Consider the following 19,864-nt stretch of genomic DNA (forward strand, 5'->3'; position numbering starts at 1 on the left):
AAAGCCGGCAAAGTCCTATGGAAGATATATGAAGTAGGTTTGCTCAAATAACCTCTTAAGATTAGGAGCATACTTACACACAGTTGGCATATTTTAAATCATATGTGCGCAAGTGCACATATGATTTAAAATTCTAGCATATCTCCACTTGTGCACCGATAAGCATGTGTATGGGCACCTGCGCGCTCGTTTTAAAAGCGAGCTGAGATTCGGGTCTGAATTTCCCACATAGGAGCTGCAGATGGTGTGCTGTAGCTGTTTAGCACCACCCTGCACCATCTCAGAGCATGCATGGATATTGGTTAGACAGCTTTTGGTTTTGTAGTTGCCTTTTCAAAGGACAGGAGCTCTCTGTTATTTATTTTGCTAACTGACCCCAGAAAGACAGTCTATATTCCATGTTGTGACCTACTTAGAGTTGCTTTTCACTCTTTTACTCCCCTCTTTGAGAATTCCATTGTGAGACCCTTGTGTGAGCTGATCACAGAGGACTGGAGCATCCTTGTGTTTGGTTAAATCAATGGTAGGGAAGACCTTCAGCGTGCTACCACTCCTCCAGGGTGTAGATTTGACAGTAACCTGATGCAGAGGAATTTCAACTTTAAATTATCTGTCTTTAATGGCTATCTCCTCAGTTGGAAGTTTTTCCAATCTTCCTTTCTCTTGTTTTGATTTTTCCCCTTGTTTGCGTTCAGAGGCTATTTTTCTTTTTGGAGCTGAGTGCCCTTGGTACCAGGGACTCGCTTACCAATCCATTGGGAGAGAGGTGTCTTTCACTCTGGAAGAACCTGAGGTGTGGAGAATTCATCTTTAAGGAAAGGATGTCTACCCATGGCAAGAAGAGAAGGAGCTAAAACTAAGAACTGTGTATGCTGCTGACTCAGCTGCTTGAGAAGGGAATAACCACTTGGTACTTTCAGAAGGATTTAAGAAGATTAAGGATAGGTATGAGAATTGGGATGTACGTTCCAATAAATTATCAGGACAATATCCTAACCACCTTACAGTGGGAAGAAGAGGTGATAAATTTGAAAGGAGGATTGCACTATCTTTAGTCTCAGTACTTAGTAAAAGCAGGAGCGCACATGAGAAAGAATTGGATTCCAGAGAGAATCAGACAAAAGAACAAAAGAAATTGCCATGCTGGGTCAGACCAAGGATCCATCAAGCCCAGCATCCTGTTTCCAACAGAGGCCAAACCAGGCCACAAGAACCTGGCAAGTGCCCAAACACTAAGAAGATCTCATGCTACTGATGCAATTAATAGCAGTGGCTATTAGGGATGTGAATCGTTTTAGGACGATTAAAATTATCATCCGATAATTTTAATATCGTCTTAAACCGTTATGGAACACAATACAATACAGATTCTAACGATTTATCGTTATAAATCGTTAGAATCGTGAGCCGGCACACTAAAACCCCTAAAACCCACCCCGACCCTTTAAATTAAATCCCCCACCCTCCCGAACCCCCCCCCAATAACTTAAATAACCTGCGGGTCCAGCGGCGGTCCGGAACGGCAGCGGTCCGGAACGGGCTCCTGCTCCTGAATCTTGTCGTCTTCAGCCGGCGCCATTTTCCAAAATGGCGCCGAAAAATGGCGGCGGCCATAGACGAAAAAGATTGGACGGCAGGAGGTCCTTCCGGACCCCCGCTGGACTTTTGGCAAGTCTCGTGGGGGTCAGGAGGCCCCCCACAAGCTGGCCAAAAGTTCCTGGAGGTCCAGCGGGGGTCAGGGAGCGATTTCCCGCCGCGAATCGTTTTCGTACGGAAAATGGCGCCGGCAGGAGATCGACTGCAGGAGGTCGTTCAGCGAGGGTTCCGGCGCCTCGCTGAACGACCTCCTGCAGTCGATCTCCTGCCGGCGCCATTTTCCGTACGAAAACGATTCGCGGCGGGAAATCGCTCCCTGACCCCCGCTGGACCTCCAGGAACTTTTGGCCAGCTTGTGGGGGGCCTCCTGACCCCCACGAGACTTGCCAAAAGTCCAGCGGGGGTCCGGAAGGACCTCCTGCCGTCCAATCTTTTTCGTCTATGGCCGCCGCCATTTTTCGGCGCCATTTTGGAAAATGGCGCCGGCTGAAGACGACAAGATTCAGGAGCAGGAGCCCGTTCCGGACCGCCGCTGGACCCGCAGGTTATTTAAGTTATTTGGGGGGGGTTCGGGAGGGTGGGGGATTTAATTTAAAGGGTCGGGGGTGGGTTTTAGGGGGTTTTAATGTGCCGGTTTTTTCGATTTTTCGATTTTTAACGACCCGCAGGTTATTTAAGTTATTTGGGGGGGGTTCGGGAGGGTGGGGGATTTAATTTAAAGGGTCGGGGGTGGGTTTTAGGGGGTTTTAATGTGCCGGTTTTTCGATTTTTCGATTTTTAACGATTTTTCACGATATTTTACCCCCCCAAACGGCAACAATACGATTCCCTCCCCCTCCCAGCCGAAATCGATCGTTAAGACGATCGAGGACACGATTCACATCCCTAGTGGCTATTCCCTAAGTAAACTTGATTAATAGCCGTTAATGGACTTTACTAAAGAATGAGGTCACAAATTCTGCTTATTTATTTATTTATTGACTTTATATGGAACCCAAATTGAAGCTGTAAATATTTTTGTCACCTAATCAACTACCTGTAAAAAAGTTGGAAACTACATTGCTTCTCCATGTGATTTGTGGATGAAAGGGACTGAGACTATTATGCAAGGGACTGAGACTATTATCAGTTCTGTGTACAGAGAAGGAAAAAGGGGTTTTACTAGATTAAATGCAAAAGGGACTTAGTTACGCTTCCCCCCACAGCAAGCACTGGAGCTCAGATATAAGAAGCTATCTTTGGAGAAACTGAGAGCACATAGAATCCACCTCTCTTTCTATGTGCCCTTGGGTGCAGCCTATGGGAGCCATCCTGCCCAGGGGTTACCGTTGCGTCCGTTGCTGCTCGACGCCCTCACGCCACCCTCCTTACCTCTGTGGCGACTCCCTCTGGGTCTGATGGAAGGCTGGCTGCCACGGCGTCTCCATGCCGTCTTCCTCCGGCGTCCCCGGACCGGCTCGACGTTGCAGATCTGCCATGTTGCCTGATGACCTAGGGCGCGCACGCACGCTCTGATTGAAGTACCAGCAAGGGCGCGAACCTCAGGGGCGTCCCCCTGAGATGTCATCTGCTTCCAATATTTAAAGGTCTCTAATTCACTATCTAATCAAGTTAGCAAGGAGAGGATTTGGATACGGATTCGGCTACGTTTCCTCCAAGCTACTTTGCCTCCTCGGACTTACCAGAGGTACCCGCTCTTCGGGGGCCTCGCTCTTTTCTTTACTTTCAGATTACAGATAGGAACCGGTACTTGCTCCTCGAGGGCCCATGTTCCTGGACACTCTGAAGATTCTCTACTGCCTGGAAGCTATCACTGCTACAAACTATTGTGAGTTACCATCGCTCTCTCAGAGCTTTCCCTGGAACCAGGTACTCGCTCCTCGAGGGCCTAAACCTTTCCAGCTTCTGAGCCTCCTTGAGACCTTATGTGAGTTTTGTCATCTAGTTCTGTTCATGAACCTTGTCTACGCTACCTACTCACTTTCTACAGTTTCTCAACAGCTCAGCCATCCTGGATCGCGGTTCCAGTGCCTGAGGGACTACAGCCCTGCCGGGCATATCAGCTCACTACTGCCACCTCTGGTGGTTTCCAAAACCTGTTTAATAAAAGAACTAATGTTTGTCTGTCTCCATACTCAAGCCTAGCCAGTGGTCCTTCTCGGTATATCCTCCCGGCTCAGGGATTCACCAGTACTATCTCAGATTCATAACAGATTGCTATAACAGAATCTGAGACACTAAAAGATAGCTGACTCCTCCTTCTTAGGAGCCATTCATTCAGATTGCTCCTCCCATCAACGCCCAGCTTTCTTAACAGATATAACTGATTGCTACTCCTCACGGAGCTTTCACTACAGTTTGCTAACACCCTAGCAGATTTCCAACAGATCCAGAACAGATTGCTAACTCCGCAGTCCAACTAACATCTGATTTATTACAGTAACACTATGGTTTAGGTTTATGTTTATGGTTTATGTTTAGGTTTAGGAGGTCTAGCCTAACAGGGTAAAATGTAGGCAAAGTAACCGGTGGGGGGGGGGGGGGGGGGGAGGGGGCAGGAAGGCCGATTGGTTAACTAGGTGAACTGGGATGAAATGGGAAAATGGGTTCTAGTGTCAACATGTGTGTCTAGTAAAATCCCCCCCATTTACATGAGCAAGGCGGCATTTGTGTGCACATGCACATGGCAACATGAAATCAGGTATACATGTACGTGCGAATAGCCGATTTTAAAACATACGCACATACTCATGCATATACGCACATAGGGGGTAATTTTCAAAGGAGTTACGCATGTAAATGTGACATACTATCGTAGCAATTTTCAAAAGCTATTTACTCGAGTAAAGTGCACTTACTTGAGTAAATCCTATGGACAATTCAATGGCATATATTGTAGCAATTTTGAAAAGCCCACTTACTTGAGTAAAGTGTATTTACTCGAGCAAAACACAGTTTTGCTCGAGTAAATGCTTTTTAAAATCAGGCCCATATATTTTAAAATTGCTGCGTCCATGTGTGCGTGCACGCGGCTCTTAAAATCTACCTTTCCGTGTTTGTTTTTCTGATATTCTGTCAGTTTGAGTTGTAATGTCCCACTATTTCACTTCTTATTTGATATTCATAGTTTGTATGAATGTTTGAAAAATAATCAAGAGAACATTAAAATAATGTGAATTATGTATGGCCTCTTACTTTTTCTGACATTGATTCAAAGGTTTTCCTATCTATCTTCTAATACATTTCTCTTTTCTATACAGGCTGTTGCTCACCAATCGCGGTATATGTCACTGCCTGGACATACTAAGTTTCCTGATGGAAAAGACATAAAAAGGACACCATCTTTTACAGGCAAGGAATTCATTTAGCATGAAATTGTGTGATGCATAAATTCAAATGTTTTATGTTTTGAACTTTTTAATACCAACATACTTATGTTGGTACAGTTTCTAAAGCCTTGTAAACAGAAAACAGAATTCTAAATACATGTTTGCTGTGTAGCGACCAAAAAGAATGAGATCGGTGTATAGTCAAAAAGCTTTCTTCTCACAGTATATCAGCCCGACTTTGGCTGAGTTTCGCTCAACAAGCGCATATTATAAAACTTGCTACCCACGCACACACGCGTACCCAATTTTATATTGGAGTGCATAAGTGGGGGAAATTTTTTAATATGCACACGGCGACGCGATAGGCCCTTTCCCCATTCCCTCCCAGTCCGCTCCAATGAACGAGCGGACTGGGAAGGAACTTCCTAAAACCCCTAGCTAACCTGCCTCCCTTTTCCCTATCCGCCTGACCTGTAAAACCCTGCTAGCTAACCACATTTTTTCTGTTTTAATACTTACCGGTTCTCCGGAGCAGTAGCAGGTTGCGCGGGCTAGCTGGCTGCCAGTGCGTGCTTCAGCAGGACAATAGCCTGGCCAGTCCCTTCTTCTCTAACCCGTTCTTCGGTGCATGCCGGGACATACGTGTGTGGTCACAGGCGTTCGAAAATCCCCCGGCGCGCGCGCAGCCCGGCCACGTGCATATCTCCCCGGTTTTCACACGTGCTGGGTTCTGAAAATTGGGCCGAATGCCTTTAATTCGGTACTTGCAGTTGCATCTTCATTAAATTAGGATTTTAAAAGTGAATTTAAAAGCCCGACACCCGCCGAAATTAGAGGATGTGCAATATAATGGGCCGGCACGTGCTGAGCAGATTTTAAAAGGTGCCCGCACACACATGTATTAGCCTCTCCGCGCACAAATGAAAGTTCAGTGAAAGGGGTGGGGGTGAGTGTGGTCCGGGCGGAGCATGGGCGTCCCTAAATTTTAACTTGAAATTAGCATGGAAATATGCGCACTTCTCCTATGGATGCCGTATAACATATAAAACAAAATAAATCGAGACAGAACAGCGGGGTTTTAAGAGCTGGGTCCAGCAGGGGAGAAGGAAGGGTATAAATCTAGGGAGGTTTGAAAGTCCTCTCTCTTAACTTGGCAAACTGGGAATGAACTGGGAAACTGGTAATGATGTCAGCACACATCTTAAAATCCCCTCACTTATGGGGTAGAAGCGGCATTTGTGCGTACAGGCGCACGCCCACTTAAAATTGGGCACACGTGTCCACGGACAGGCTATTATATAACACGCACTTATATATGTATGTATATGCGTATGTTATAAAATGGCCATGTCCCTGGGCATGAGCTGATGAACTCGTGCACATATGTGCTCGCACACTGCTATGAAATTTACTGTCCCTATGCATTTACGCATGCAAATATTAGCAGCAATATACTTTATTTTGTGAAAAATTAAAGTTCATGTCAAGGGGTTTTTTTTTATTATGCTTTTAAAGTTTACATACCATAATATTATTCTTGACATTAAAACATTGAAGCTTTGGTAATCAAGAAAAAATGTTCACACCATCATTGAAATCAAAACTTTTTTACATTTACCATTCTTCATTAAAGATCCTCTATAATTTCAAAAGAAGATCCATCACACAAAATAGTTTAATTTAAACTAAACTCATTAAAGAAAAAAAACATAGTCCATACACTGTGAGGAGGAATATTTCCTAATAAGAGATAATCACAGCCTAATGGGGACATGGGTGACCCTGGTCATTAATCTCTTCGACTCCCTGTGATATACCTTTATCAGAAAGAAACTGAGTTAACTGTGAAGGTAAAAAAAAAGAGGTAGATCGACCCTTTATATTTAAAGTTGACATTTGCAGGGAATTTCAACAGAAAACTAGCCCCAATTCGCAGGGCCTGTGATCTCAAAAGTAAAAATTGTTTTCTCTTCTTTTGTGTCATCCTAGACACATCAGGACATATTCTCACCTACAAGTTGAAAAAAACCATATAAACGATATTTAAAATACAATTTGAATATACATTCTCTGTCTATCTCTAATGCAAACGTAACAATCAGAGTACTTTTTTCAACTAAGCTAGAGTCTGACATCTCTAACATCTCTGTTACATTTAAAGCTGGTATTTTACTTTCAATACTTTGGGCCTTCTCCTAGCTCTTCTACATCTTTTTTTCCTTTGTGGTAAATAGAAAGTTCTCACCACCGGTGGTATATTTTCTTCAGGCACTTTCAAGATCTCTATCAAATATTTTCTAAACATCTCTTTTGGAGATATATGTGGAAGTCTAGGAAAATTTACAAATCTCAGATCCCTAGACTTCAACATGTTCTCCATAGTTTCTAGCTTATTCAACATTTTTACATTATCTTTCATCAAGGACTCTCGAGATATCTTATTAATATTTACAGATGATTTTTCTGTATTCTGTAAGAGAACACTTTTAACAGTGTTCTCCATTGCCTGCATTCTAACTTCATGGTCTTTAATCATTTATAGGAAGAATTGTATTTACTATCAAATTACTCAAACCTTTTATTGCTGACCTTAAAGATTCCATGGTTATCTCTACCGGCTTTTGTAACGTATATGTTAAACTTGTAACAGGGGTCGAAGAATTATATCCAATAGTCCATCCGTGTTCTCCCCTAGCTGGACTGCTAGCCAAGTCGCTAGGATGTATTTTCCCGGCATCTTCACTTCCTCCACCCAGGCTAGGATTCCCTGCCTGGTCCATACTGCCAGCAACTACGGCATGCAGTAGGGCCAGTTCCATCTCCGGGTTCCTAAGGGTAGCAGGGTTAGCTGGCGCTTCTCTCGTTATCGGGGAAAGAGAGATGTCAGAGTCAGGCACCGGAGCGTGGGCTCCATCCCAAGCTCCCTGCCTCAGCGACTGCACTCCAGATTCTGTTCCTCCTCTAACAATATGGGCATCCATAGGACCGGATACTTCAGGGGTAAGAGAGACTCCAGGGCTAGCCTTCTCTTTTACCCTACAATTTCCTAACACTATGAGCATTTTAATACTAGTCATTAGGAAAACAGAAGCTCCAATATGTATTTCATATGTAGTTCTCTTGGATCCTCTTATACTGGAAGGTTAGAAGCGAGGGAACCATCAAAGTAGGTAGATAACAATATTATTATAACTTACCAGAGGTGGAGGTGTTGCATTTATTCTCCAAATTATAATAAAGTTTTTCACATAAAGTCGCGCACCCATTAGGTGCGCGCAGCTTGGGTGAAGTGCCGGCGGCTCGATGTGCCGCTATTAGGCCGTATTTTATAGGCCCCGGGCCGATCGCCCTCGCTGACGTCACTTTCGGGTGATTTTTTCCAGAGGCCTCAGTTCCGGGCCGGGATTCACTCCTCACCCTCAGGGTACCTCCGCAGGTAAGCATTACCTTCTCCTCACCTCCACCTCTGGATTATTCAGATTATTTAGGCTGGATTTTATAGGCCCCGGGCCGATCGCCCTTGCTGACGTCACTTCCGGGTAATTTTTTCAGAAGCCCCCATTCCGGGCAGGGATTCGCTCCTCACTCTCAGGGTACCTCCACAGGTAAGCATTGCCTTCTCCACCTCCACCATGTCAAGGTTTTTATGTGATAGAGTGCCTCAGATGATTACTGCTGCTGCTGTTAGAATAGACCATATTATACATTTCACAGGCTACTACTACTATGTTGTCATTGCAGGATTTCAATTAACTTTGCTTTCTCAACTACAGTGGGAGATAGTGACTCAGAACTGGATTCGCCAACCACCGCACTCAATTTAAAACCAAGAGCAGGAGCAATATTGAGGGATCTGGAACAGAAACAGCAGCCATATAGCATGGAATGGAGAAATGAACTTGAGGAAGAGGACATTGGAGACAGGAGATTACCAAAGCCTATAGATCAACTAAGTGCAATGAATCAAAATGAAACAACTGTTGGGTTCAGGCCAACACTGCTATTGAAACCAAGGTTTGGGACTTTAAGAGAAGAGACTTCGACTGACATGCCAGATGAACCTGTGCCACCTCCACGAATTAGGAGGAGCTCTGAAGCTGGGACTCAAAGATATATGCATAAATCAGATAAGCCCCATCGCAAATCACCAAAGTAGACCGGTTGACAGTTAGCATGCCTTTGGTTTATTTTACTAAACAATTGAATCAATTCGGCTTCAGTATATCATGATTTTCATTCTTGATTAAACTTATACCATCCATGAAATGGTATTACTACATGGAAAGATTTAGACTGGAGACCAAAGAAAAGGAGGTGGAGTAGTTATTACAATCTGTTAGACATTTGGAGGTCTATATTCAGTCACTGTCTGGATAACTTTGGAGGTATCTTCAATAGTGCAGCTGCCTATCTTAAAGTTAGCTCTAACTTTAGAACAGCTCTTTGGCTCGATCAGACTTAGCTGGCTAAGGTAGCCAGCTAACTCTGAATATTGAAGTTAGCCAGTTAACTTAGCCCCCTAACTCAGTTCCTCCATTATGCCCACAGAAAGCCCCTATCTTAGCTATCTATATTCTATCTGGCTAACTTATTAGCCAGCTAGATAAATCCACAAATATTCATTTAGCTGGCTAACTTCTGAGTTAAACTAATCAAGAGCAAAATGTTGCTCTGTAAACAATTGTTTTTATTAATTCATCTGTCTGTTTTGAAAACAATATTTTTCGATATAACTTTTGCTTTCAACACCTACACTCCATAGTGGGTGTGAATGATTTTCAATAAGCCTTAATACTTATTTTTTCAGATATAAAAATGTTATATTTTTTAAGAAGAACAGAAGGTTTCATATAGAGCGTAGGTGTCCCCGCACCAATGTTATGATGATTATAATCATTAACCTCCTGCCACCTCCATATATGTGATTTTTCAAAAACTTTTTTTTTTAAATATTTTCTCTGTATAGTCCCAAAATTTCTCTGGTGTCCGTGTTGTTCTCTAGGCAGAAACTGATGAAACCATTAAAGAGAAATTTATACTAATATTTGAGCGGGTACCTTCAAGTTTCTTTGGTGTTGGTTTTCTTGAATGATAAGAGTAAATCTCGACACGTCCATGTTTCAGACCTTTATTCAGGGGAATATCACTGTAGAAATCCATCAAGTCTACTGTGGATCCATCAAGTCTAGAGGGCGTGAATAAAGAGGAGGCAGCAAAACACTGCACGGAGCGGCAGTAGCCACAGAAGCATTCATGGAGCGGGATGCCAGTGGTTGGTGTTCCACCTTCACGGAGCAGAAGGATGGAGGGCTGCCATCTCCAAAAAAAAAAAACAACAACAAAAAAAACCAACCAAACAAAAAAAAAACAGGGGTGGGTAAGAGTATGGGGCAGGGGTGTGGCCTGCTTGTTACAGCGGTTGCTACCCCTAATTGAGCTGGATGTTCACTTGGATGCAGATGCAGCGCTGCTCTCTACATTGGTGGTGGGGTGGAGGGTACTGGAAGCCAATAGTAACAGGTGGGAGAGAGAAAAAGGGAAATAAAAAAATGGATAAAGTTCGTAGCTTGCTGGGCAGACAGGATGGGCCGTTTGGTCTTCTTCTGCCGTCATTTCTATGTTTCTATGTAAATCTCCAACTACTGGAATCATTTACCTCGCTGTATAGTTGTTTGCTATGTTTTTTTGCCACTCCATGTCTCTGAACAGTTGGCTCAGGACGTCCTGAGCGGCAAAAAAACATAGCAAACAACTATACAGCGAGGTAAATGATTCCAGTAGTTGGAGATTTCTACGGCGACATTCCCCTGAAGAAAGACTTAGGTCTGAAACATGGACGTGTCGGGATTTACTCTTATCATTCATGAAAACCAACACCAAAGAAACTTGAAGGTTCCCGCTCAAATATTAGTATAAATTTCACCTTAATGGTTTCATCAGTTTCCGCCTAGAGAACAACACGGACGCCAGAGAAATTTTGGGACTATACAGAGAAAAGATTTTTTAAAAAGATTTTTTGAAAAATCACATATATGGAGGTGGCAGGAGGTTAATGATTATAATCATCATAACACTGGTGCGGGGACACCTACGCTCTATATGAAACCTTCTGCTCTTCCTAAAAAATATTTTTTCAGATATAAAAATGTTATAAGTATTAAGGCTTATTGAACATCATTCACACCCACTATGGAGTGTAGGTGTTGAAAGCAAATGTTATATCGAAAAATATTGTTTTCAAAACAGACAGAGGAATTAATAAAAAAAAATTGTTTACACAGCAACAGAGCAACATTTTGCTCTTGATTAGTTTAACAATTGGGAGGATCGCTGTTCACAGTGGTGTTTATAATAGTTTTTCTGAGTTAGCCAGCTAAATGCTTCTGAATATCGATTTTATGATGTTCACGCCCCCGCAATGCAACTGCTTCTTTTTCTTTTGGTCCCTACTGTTGTTAGGATTCAGTAGCCACTCCTCTCTAAACAGATGAACTACATTACCCCCCCCCCCATTAGATAATTAATGCCTTTCAAGGACAATAATAATGAAAAGTTGAGCAGAAATGAAACACTCATGTGCCAAAGTATATATATAATTCACATTACTTGTATTTCATGTAGTGCTGTATTGAACAAATGATAACTACTATTTCCTTTGAAAAGGTAGCTGGATGCTAATTTGAATTTGAGTGAACTGTATTATGCTAGTGTAGACCCCACCCCTATGGGAGGGGCCACATAAATAACTCCATCTTAAAGCTGAGTGATTTAGAATGGGCACGTATAGCATGCCTACACAATTAAACGTTCGCTCAAGAATGGGGAGGAGAGGCTGGAGCAGAAAATAAAAAATAGCAAGAAATAAAATGAACACGCTCTCTTACTATTGCAAGTTATATATTTTTTATTTTATTTATTTCAAAATGTGTTAACCACTTCTCCCATTAGGCTACAAAGCAGTATACAAAATAAACAGAACTACAATCTAAATAAAAATCACTGAATATATAAGTAACATAATCCAAATTACACCAATCACACAATACATAATTTTAAACAACAGCAGACATACAACATAAACAAAGATTTAAATACTAGATTATATGCATATTTTGGAGTATAAGTAATCAAGCAAAGCTTTTAAGAATAAGCCAAGTCTTGTACATCTTTCTAAAGATACAAAAATCATCAATGTTTTTGATAGAGGCAAAGGGCCAAGACAGAAGAAAGCTCTTTATTTGGTTTCTACCAATTTAAACAAATGGAGCTGTAACATTTGCTGTGAAGAGAAAAATCAATCTATGCACATTTACATAACACATTAAGGCCTGGATTTATCAAAATGCGTGAAGAGCTAAGTTAGTGTTCCCTGGAAGCAGGTACTCACTCCTCAAGGGCCTATCTCTATTCCAGCTTCTGTGTCACCTTCCGGGAGAAACCGCTGTGTGAGTAACTTTACCAACGAGGCTCTATACCAGAACTCTGTGTATGCTCCACTGTACTCACTATCTCAGTTTTCTCCACTACAGCACAGCCACAGAGGGAATCGCTGTTCCAGTGTCCTGAGGGACCCAAACCCAGCCGGGCTTCATCTCTACTCACTACTGCCACCTCTGGTGGCTTCTCAACTCTGTCTAATAAAAGATATAACTGTGTTGTGTGTCCCAAAGCTGAGCCTGACTGTGGCCCCTCAAGGGACTTCCCCCATGGGCGTGGTCAGCTGCCACAGTGTCCAAGGGTCCACCCAAAACCTTACAAACAATTACAGGTTCACATTCCCACACAAACACACAGGCTCTCACATGCAGGCTCATACACACACAATCACACACACATATACAATGGCTCTCACTCTCACAAGCAGGCTGCCACTCCCACACATACAGAGGCTCTCATACTTTTTCAATGCAGGCTCCCACTTCCACGCACTTACGCTCCCTCACACATACACACAGCTTCTATATTCCCACATGTTCTCTCACATATGCACACTTCCTGCAGGTTTCCATTCACATCCCATTCCATGGCAGTTCCCAATCTCACAACCACACCCCCCCCCCCCCCTGCCCCAGGCAGGCTCCCAGTCTCACACCAAAACCCCCACACCCCCAGGCAGGCTCCCGGTCTCACACCAACACCCCCCTCCTCCTGGCAGGCTCCCAGTCTCACGCCAACACCCCCCTCCCCCTGGCAGGCTCCCAGTCTCACACCCCCACTTTGTGTTACTGAAGGGGACAGAAGAATCAGTAACTCTTTTCCTTCTGCTGGGCAAAAAGATGGCTTTTTGCTGTTGAGCATAAGATTGCTGGATGCTAGGTCTGCCTCTTCCAAGGATATGTTAATTGTCCTTTAAAATAAAACATGCAGATACCAAAATCCAGGAGGAAATAAGAGAAACTCCTACCAAAAATATATTATTCATCAGAATTCTTAGCATGAAGCAGACATTAAATATGGAAAATACTGGATGATGTTCTCCAGCTAAAGATTTAAGATAAGGCGCCCTGTAATAGTAGAGGACATATTTTTTCACATTTTTCCTCCCCCAAAATGTCACAGATTGAGTTTATTTTCTTACAGGTTACATTCAGGAAAAAACACTTTTTTTTACACTAAAACTCCATTTTATTTTGTTTTCTATGCATATTGTATACAAAATAGAATTGCTATGGATTATATTTTTTCATTATGCTGTGCAGTGAGATGAGATCAGAAACCAAATGGAGGATATAAGTGAGCAAAAACAATAAGCATGATTACAGAGAACTGTAAGTTGTTCTAAAGAAAAGAAATTTAGTAAATGACAGCGGATAAAGACCAAAAGGCCCATCTAGTCTACCCAGCAGTAATTTTATGCACGTCTTCCCAAAATAGATGAAGTTCCCACATGGAACCCACCCCAGTCCTATTGTGTCCCATTTAGAGTTGCAACTGCTGCTCTGTGCAGGTTACCCCATATCTTCCAGGAAGCAGATTGCAGCCATATGACTGCTGCCATGGGCTGCAACTCTTAAAGTTGGTAACATATCTTGGAAAATGTTACTCTTCCTGCCCGATGCTTGAGCCCATTCCCTAAAGACTGGAAATCCCGCTGTTCTTTATGGACCATTTATTGCCAAGTGAGTGGCTCCCATTTGGACTATGAGATTTGGACTATGAGATTTGGAGTGGAGGAGTAGCCTAGTGGTTAGAGCAGTGGGCTATGAACTGGGAGACCAGCGCTTGAGCCCTGCTGTCACTCCTTGCGACCTTGGACAAGTCACTTTGCCCTCCATTGCCTCAGAAGCAAACGTAGGGGGTCATTTATCAAAATGTGCTGAGGTGTTTTTGCATGCGTTAAGAGCTTATCGCATGCACCATATCGTATGGTGTGATGCAAATTTGAAAAAGAGGAGGAGTTTGCCATGTGTTGCGGGAAGGTTTTAGTGCATTTTGCAATGTCTCCTAGCCATGGGGAGGAAAGAGAGAGAGCACCTAGCCGTAATGTCCTTGCCCTAGATAGGTATTTGTATCCCTATGGGAGGCCCACCTAGTAACTCGAGGTGAGGTTTAGGTATTAGTGTAGAGGGTTAGGGGCCACTTTGACATTCAATGTGAGATGTACAAACAGAACAGTGGTCTCTTGTGAAGATTTGATGACCTACGGAGAGAGGAAACTCACCCAAAGATGAGATTTGTGCAATGCTCTCTCCACCTAGCTTGATGTTACCCAGGTAGAGTGTCCATAAAGCTAGGTGGAGAGAACCTTGCACAAATATCATCTTGGCGTGAGTTTCCTCACTCCAAAAGTCATCAAATCTTCACAAGAGACCACTGTTCTGTTCGTACACCTCACGTTGAATGTCAAAGTGGCCCCTATCCCCCTACACTAATACCTAAACCTCACCTCGAGTTACTAGGTGGGCCTCCCATAGGGATACAAATACCTATCTAGGGAGAGGACATTAGGGCTAGTCTCTCTCTCTCTCTCTCCCTCACCCCCCCCCTCTCCCCCCCCAGTGGTTGTATGCAGGAAATACAACAGGTTTGGTACTTATCACAAAGTCTGAAAAAGTTATCACAATTTGCGCTAATTTAGCTCTTTGCATAAGTAATTAGTGCAAATTGCGATAAACTGTCTATTAGCATAAAACATGCCCCTTTTGCTATCGCATGCAATACTTATCGAATTTTGATAAATCCAGGCCTTAGAATGTAAGCCCTCTGGGGATAGGGAAATGCCTGTAGTACCTGAATGTAATCCACTTTAAAGTGCAAAAGCAGAATATAAATCTAAATAAAAAAAAAAAAAATGAGGTAAGATAAAAAGATTCTGAAATATTGGATGCACCAGTTAAACCTCTCATTTAGGCCCAATGTTCACAATGCAGGCTGCTGCAGCAAACAGTCAAATGTGATAGTGTGTTTAGGAAAACATGTTCAGAAGTGGAATGAATATGCACCGCTATTGATTTGCTCTAATAAGAATGTGTGATGGTGCCATAACAATGGCTTCCACTACAAGAGAATTGTCTATAATGACTGATGGCCAAAGCCGCAGACAAGAGAATAGTACTGTTCCATTAGTGTCTGCTGCCAAATGAGACTAATGCTTCTACTAAAAAAAAACAAAACAAAACTGTAAAAATTGTAAAAAAAAAAAAAAAATTGAGATGGAAAATGTTTACATTTTTAAAGTTGTTGCAACAAGTGCACTTTTGAGCAGGCATTGCCTATTAAACTTTACCACCAATTGCAAATCTTTCATATCTCCAATAATCAAAAGCAGTCTCCAGTAGCTCTGGACCATGCATTTTGCACACTGCTGTATTTCTTTTTATCATCACTTTTATTACTTTAAAAACCAGGTAATGCTTACAAGGCAACAGCAAAATCACCAGCAAAATTACTGAAAAACCTCCCATAAACCTCTGAAAGTCCTTGGATGATGGTGCGCAACTGGCTGGTGAAACGCTCCATTTTCAGGGGTAGAGTATATTTTATGTCCTCTTTACTCCTTGGTTCTCTTTCCTTTACTTTTTGATTATTCCTTTGAATAGTATTGTTCTTGCCTCACTCGCATGATTTGCAACAGTTTTATCCCTACCTGATTTCTTTTTTAAAGTTTATTTCAATGTTAAGATACTGCTGGAATTATGAAAATTATAATGTGTGTGTGTGGTCTTGAAGTCTTTTTTTCCATCAGCACTTATTAAGAAAAGTACCAAAGACGTGCCACGGCCATAGGTGCCAGTGCAGGAAGGGCACTCTGGCATGATGCCGTGCCATTGGGCACTTCATGCACTTCTCCAGGGAGTGGTGGGGCTGGTGGTGCAGGAGTCTGCACCCATGGCTTTCCCCAGTGGAGATCAGGAATAAGTCTAGAAGGCCTCCTTGCTGCTATATCACCCTTGCACATGTCTCAATTATCTTCCCTTTGAACCGTGTGAGGCTCCATAGGTACAAAGCCCCCACATGGTTCAAATAAAAGATCATTGATCCCTGCGGGAGGGAGAGAGAGAGAGGAGTGGAGCCAGCAGCAGAACTTGCTGCGGTATCGGCAATGCTGGAATAGTGAAGGGAGAGAAATGATTTACCAAGTTCAGGATGTGTGTGTGGGGGGGGGGGGGGGGAATAATGAGGTCATCTGGTCTGGAGAAGGGGGTTGCTTGGAGGAGGGTGGGGAAGGAAGGGGTCCTGAAGGAGGACCAGTGAAAAGGTTGAACCTGAAAGGGAAGGGGGTGGAAATGGAAAAAGAAAGGGAGTCTTGATGAGGGAGGGACTGGAGAGGAGGGGGCCCTGATGAGATAAGGATAAGGTATACCTGATGGGGAAGAGGAGGTGGAGAGGGGGGGAAAGGAGAGGAGGGTTGGCTAAAAGAGAATAAGAAATGTGAAAGGGGGTGCCTGATATGACTGGGGGTGGGAATGGAGGGGAACCTAATAAGGAAGCTGGGGAAAGGCTGCACCTGATGGGGGTGGAGAGGGGGAAAAGGAAAGGAGGAATGTTAGTTGGGAAGAGGGGAGGGGTGGAATGTGGTGCCTGAGAGGGAGGGGTGGGAAAGGAGAAATTACTGATGAAGAAGCTGGGGAAAGGTTGTACCTGATGGGAAAGAGAGGTAGAAAGAGGAATAGGAGGGGAGGGGTGCCTGATGGGGGAGAGGCTGAAGAAGAATTTTAATACTTCCAGGTCATGGTGTTGTATGTTGTGTACAGCAGTGATTCTCAAGTTGGACCTGGAGTACTTTAAGGTAAAGATGTGCATTCCTTTGAAATGAACAGGTAAAATGCAATGGAAAAGCCATTTTCTTTTCAATCATTTTCAGATATATTTTATTTCATAGGACAAGGGAAACTGTACCTTTCTTCTCTGCGAGGCAGACAGAGCAGAGTTGGGGTGGGAAGGGACAAGGAAGGAGGAGGACCAATGAATGTGAAGTACTTTTTCAAGCAGCCTATACCAGACTGCCTTCTTCATTTTTTTAAACCTGCAAAACTGAAGTTGGATAACTAACTTTATTCTTCAGCATTATTTCTCTTCTGGATTTCAGACACAGGAAAGTTTCTGAATCTCTTGTCAGAGTGAAAGAAAAAGTTTAGAAAAACATAGGAGAGAAAAAGTGGATTGTTGGCTCTTATTGTCACTTTGTCTCTATGTGAAGGAGATATGAAAAGTACTTTTCATTGATATAATTGCTAACAGAAAGTCAGCAAATTCCCATGCCTTTCTCATTCAAATTTCTTTTTTTGGGGGGGGGGGGGGGGGGGGGCAGTAGAAAATGTTGTACAAACTGATTCCTTGCGGTTGTGAAATTAGAACTAGTTAATGATAACACAACAATGTGGCTTACAGTGAAAACAGGAATAACACTCTTGGGTATAGAAACCGGAGAGCTGTTAATTTTCCAAGGGTCACAGCAGAATAATGTACGGCAAACAATTAAACTGGACAATAGCACTATAAACAAAACATTAATAGTTTAATATGTGCACACAGCAATAGTGCACAGAGTTTAAATCAAAAAGCATAAACAAGTAATCAAACAAAGCCCCGACGCGGCTGTGTTTCGCGTCAGGGGGATCAATTCCAAAAATTCTTAGAAAGGATACATCTGCAGCTCAAGTTGCGGCGAGACCAAGCTTATCTAACAATGAAGCTTCAAACCACGGAATCCCGAACTGACTCAGTTAGTTGTGAGCGTGTAGAAGATGAGTTAGTCCCTCCGGGGACATCGCAAAGAACTGCAAAGCACTTCAAAAGACAGACCCGAAGGTCTCAAACACATATAGTTCTGCAAGGTGTAAATGCGGGTTAGTGACAAGCTGTCAAGAAATTTCCAAGAGCCCCCGAGGCAGCCGTTGTGAGAACGGCAAAACTCAGCCCGAGTTGGGCTATTGTTTTAAACACGTCTCCACTACAATAAAGAATTAAAAAAGACGTTTTGGCATCTATTCCTTTTTGTAGATATATATATAGATGACATCCTAGTACTATGGACAGGTTCTGGTGTCCTGTTTGAGCAGGTTATGGAGTTGCTCAATCAATCTAATGTGTATTTGAAGTTCACCCAATCTTATAGTAAGATCTGCATATCATACTTGGATATTTTGATTTCTATTGAAGAGGTGAAGTTTCAGTATATGATTTTTAAGAAACCCACTGATCGTATCATTCTGTTGGAGTACAGTGGGAGCAATGGGAGGAGAGGATCACCTTGCTGGTGGCTGAAAAGATTTGGCAAGTACTGCTTGGGGAAATTTTAAAAACCTTAAAAGTATTGGGGAGAAGTAAACTATTGGGGTAAATTATTTAGTGTGTTTGTGTGTCTGTACTGAATAGCTAGTCAGAGGGCAGGCAAAAACCAGGAGTTTGTGTGTTTGTATTTCCCAACCCTCCCACTCCTCTCCCACCCACTCCTAGCTCATCCTTTAATTTATAGGCAGGTGTCACTCATACAAAAAAATAAAATAAAAACAAATAAATAAATAAATTGATCAGCCTTTTAACTTAAATTCACCTTATCAAGAGTTTAATCATTCCCCTATAGGTCACTACCAGATACCAAAAGGAAACCCGGCAGGGAGAGGAGAGGTGGAAAGCTTCCCTTTGCTGAAACCAGCCTGAGTTAGCGACAAGGCAAGAGAAACTCCCTCCCTCCCCCAATCAACCCACCCACCTCCTGAGGCCCTCCCACCACCTAAGCTGTCCATTTAAATGTTCACAAAGCACCAGCGGCGCTTGCGCATTTGGCACACAACAAAGGGGCATGCCCCTTGGTGTGCCCCTTTGTGTGAGCCTGGTGAAGCCTGATTTCTCAACCCTAAATTACATTCAAGAAACCCTACTTCCACTCCAACCACTTTAAAATCCTCATCATTTTCAACTTTCCAGGTTAGTTTTTTGTTTTCTGAATTATAAAAATTAATTCTTCTTCATATCTTATCCTTCAATCTCAAATCCTCATAATGAACATGTCTCTCTTTCTGATTATAACTTATTGTTCCGTTTTTTGTTACAAGTTTCTATCCCTCGTTCGATGTAAACCGATCTGATATGGTATTCAACCATGAAGCTCGGTATAGAAAAATGTGAAATAAATAAATAAATAAATCTACAATTGAAAAAAATCCACAGAAATGTTGTGAATCCCGGCCACAGGAGTCCACGGCTGGGTCCCCACCTCACCTGCTGCCTTTCCCCAGTCGGTTGCGGCATTCTCCGCGCAGCTCCGGGCCATGGCTGGGCCTTCCTGTGGCGCTCTCCCCACGAGGGAGATGCCTCCAACTTCCTGCACAAAACCCCGCCCCTTAGGCGCGAGCAATGGCCCGAGATTTAAAGGGGCCGTGGCGGGAAACCTCAGCCTGGCCCCTAAAATGACATCAGATGCCCAAGGGTATTTAAACCCAGCCAGAATCTTCATTCTCTGCCTTGGCAACAGGTTTACTCGCTGAGTGTCTAGT

General features: G+C 43.0%; 1 protein-coding gene across 1 annotated transcript in view; it reads left to right on the forward strand.

The window, feature by feature from the left end:
* LOC115093118 (sodium/hydrogen exchanger 2-like) overlaps positions 1 to 9,656 on the forward strand; it is a 161,704-nt gene extending 152,048 nt beyond the window's left edge. Inside the window, exons 11-12 of the mRNA XM_029604834.1 lie at positions 4,857 to 4,947; positions 8,699 to 9,656. Of these exons, the coding sequence (XP_029460694.1) occupies positions 4,857 to 4,947; positions 8,699 to 9,081 (474 nt within the window). The 3' untranslated portion in view covers positions 9,082 to 9,656. The remainder of the gene's footprint in view (positions 1 to 4,856; positions 4,948 to 8,698) is intronic.
* Positions 9,657 to 19,864: the final 10,208 nt, after the last annotated feature.

The sequence above is a fragment of the Rhinatrema bivittatum genome, chromosome 5 (assembly GCF_901001135.1).
Source record: "Rhinatrema bivittatum chromosome 5, aRhiBiv1.1, whole genome shotgun sequence".
Taxonomy (NCBI): Eukaryota; Metazoa; Chordata; class Amphibia; order Gymnophiona; family Rhinatrematidae; genus Rhinatrema; species Rhinatrema bivittatum.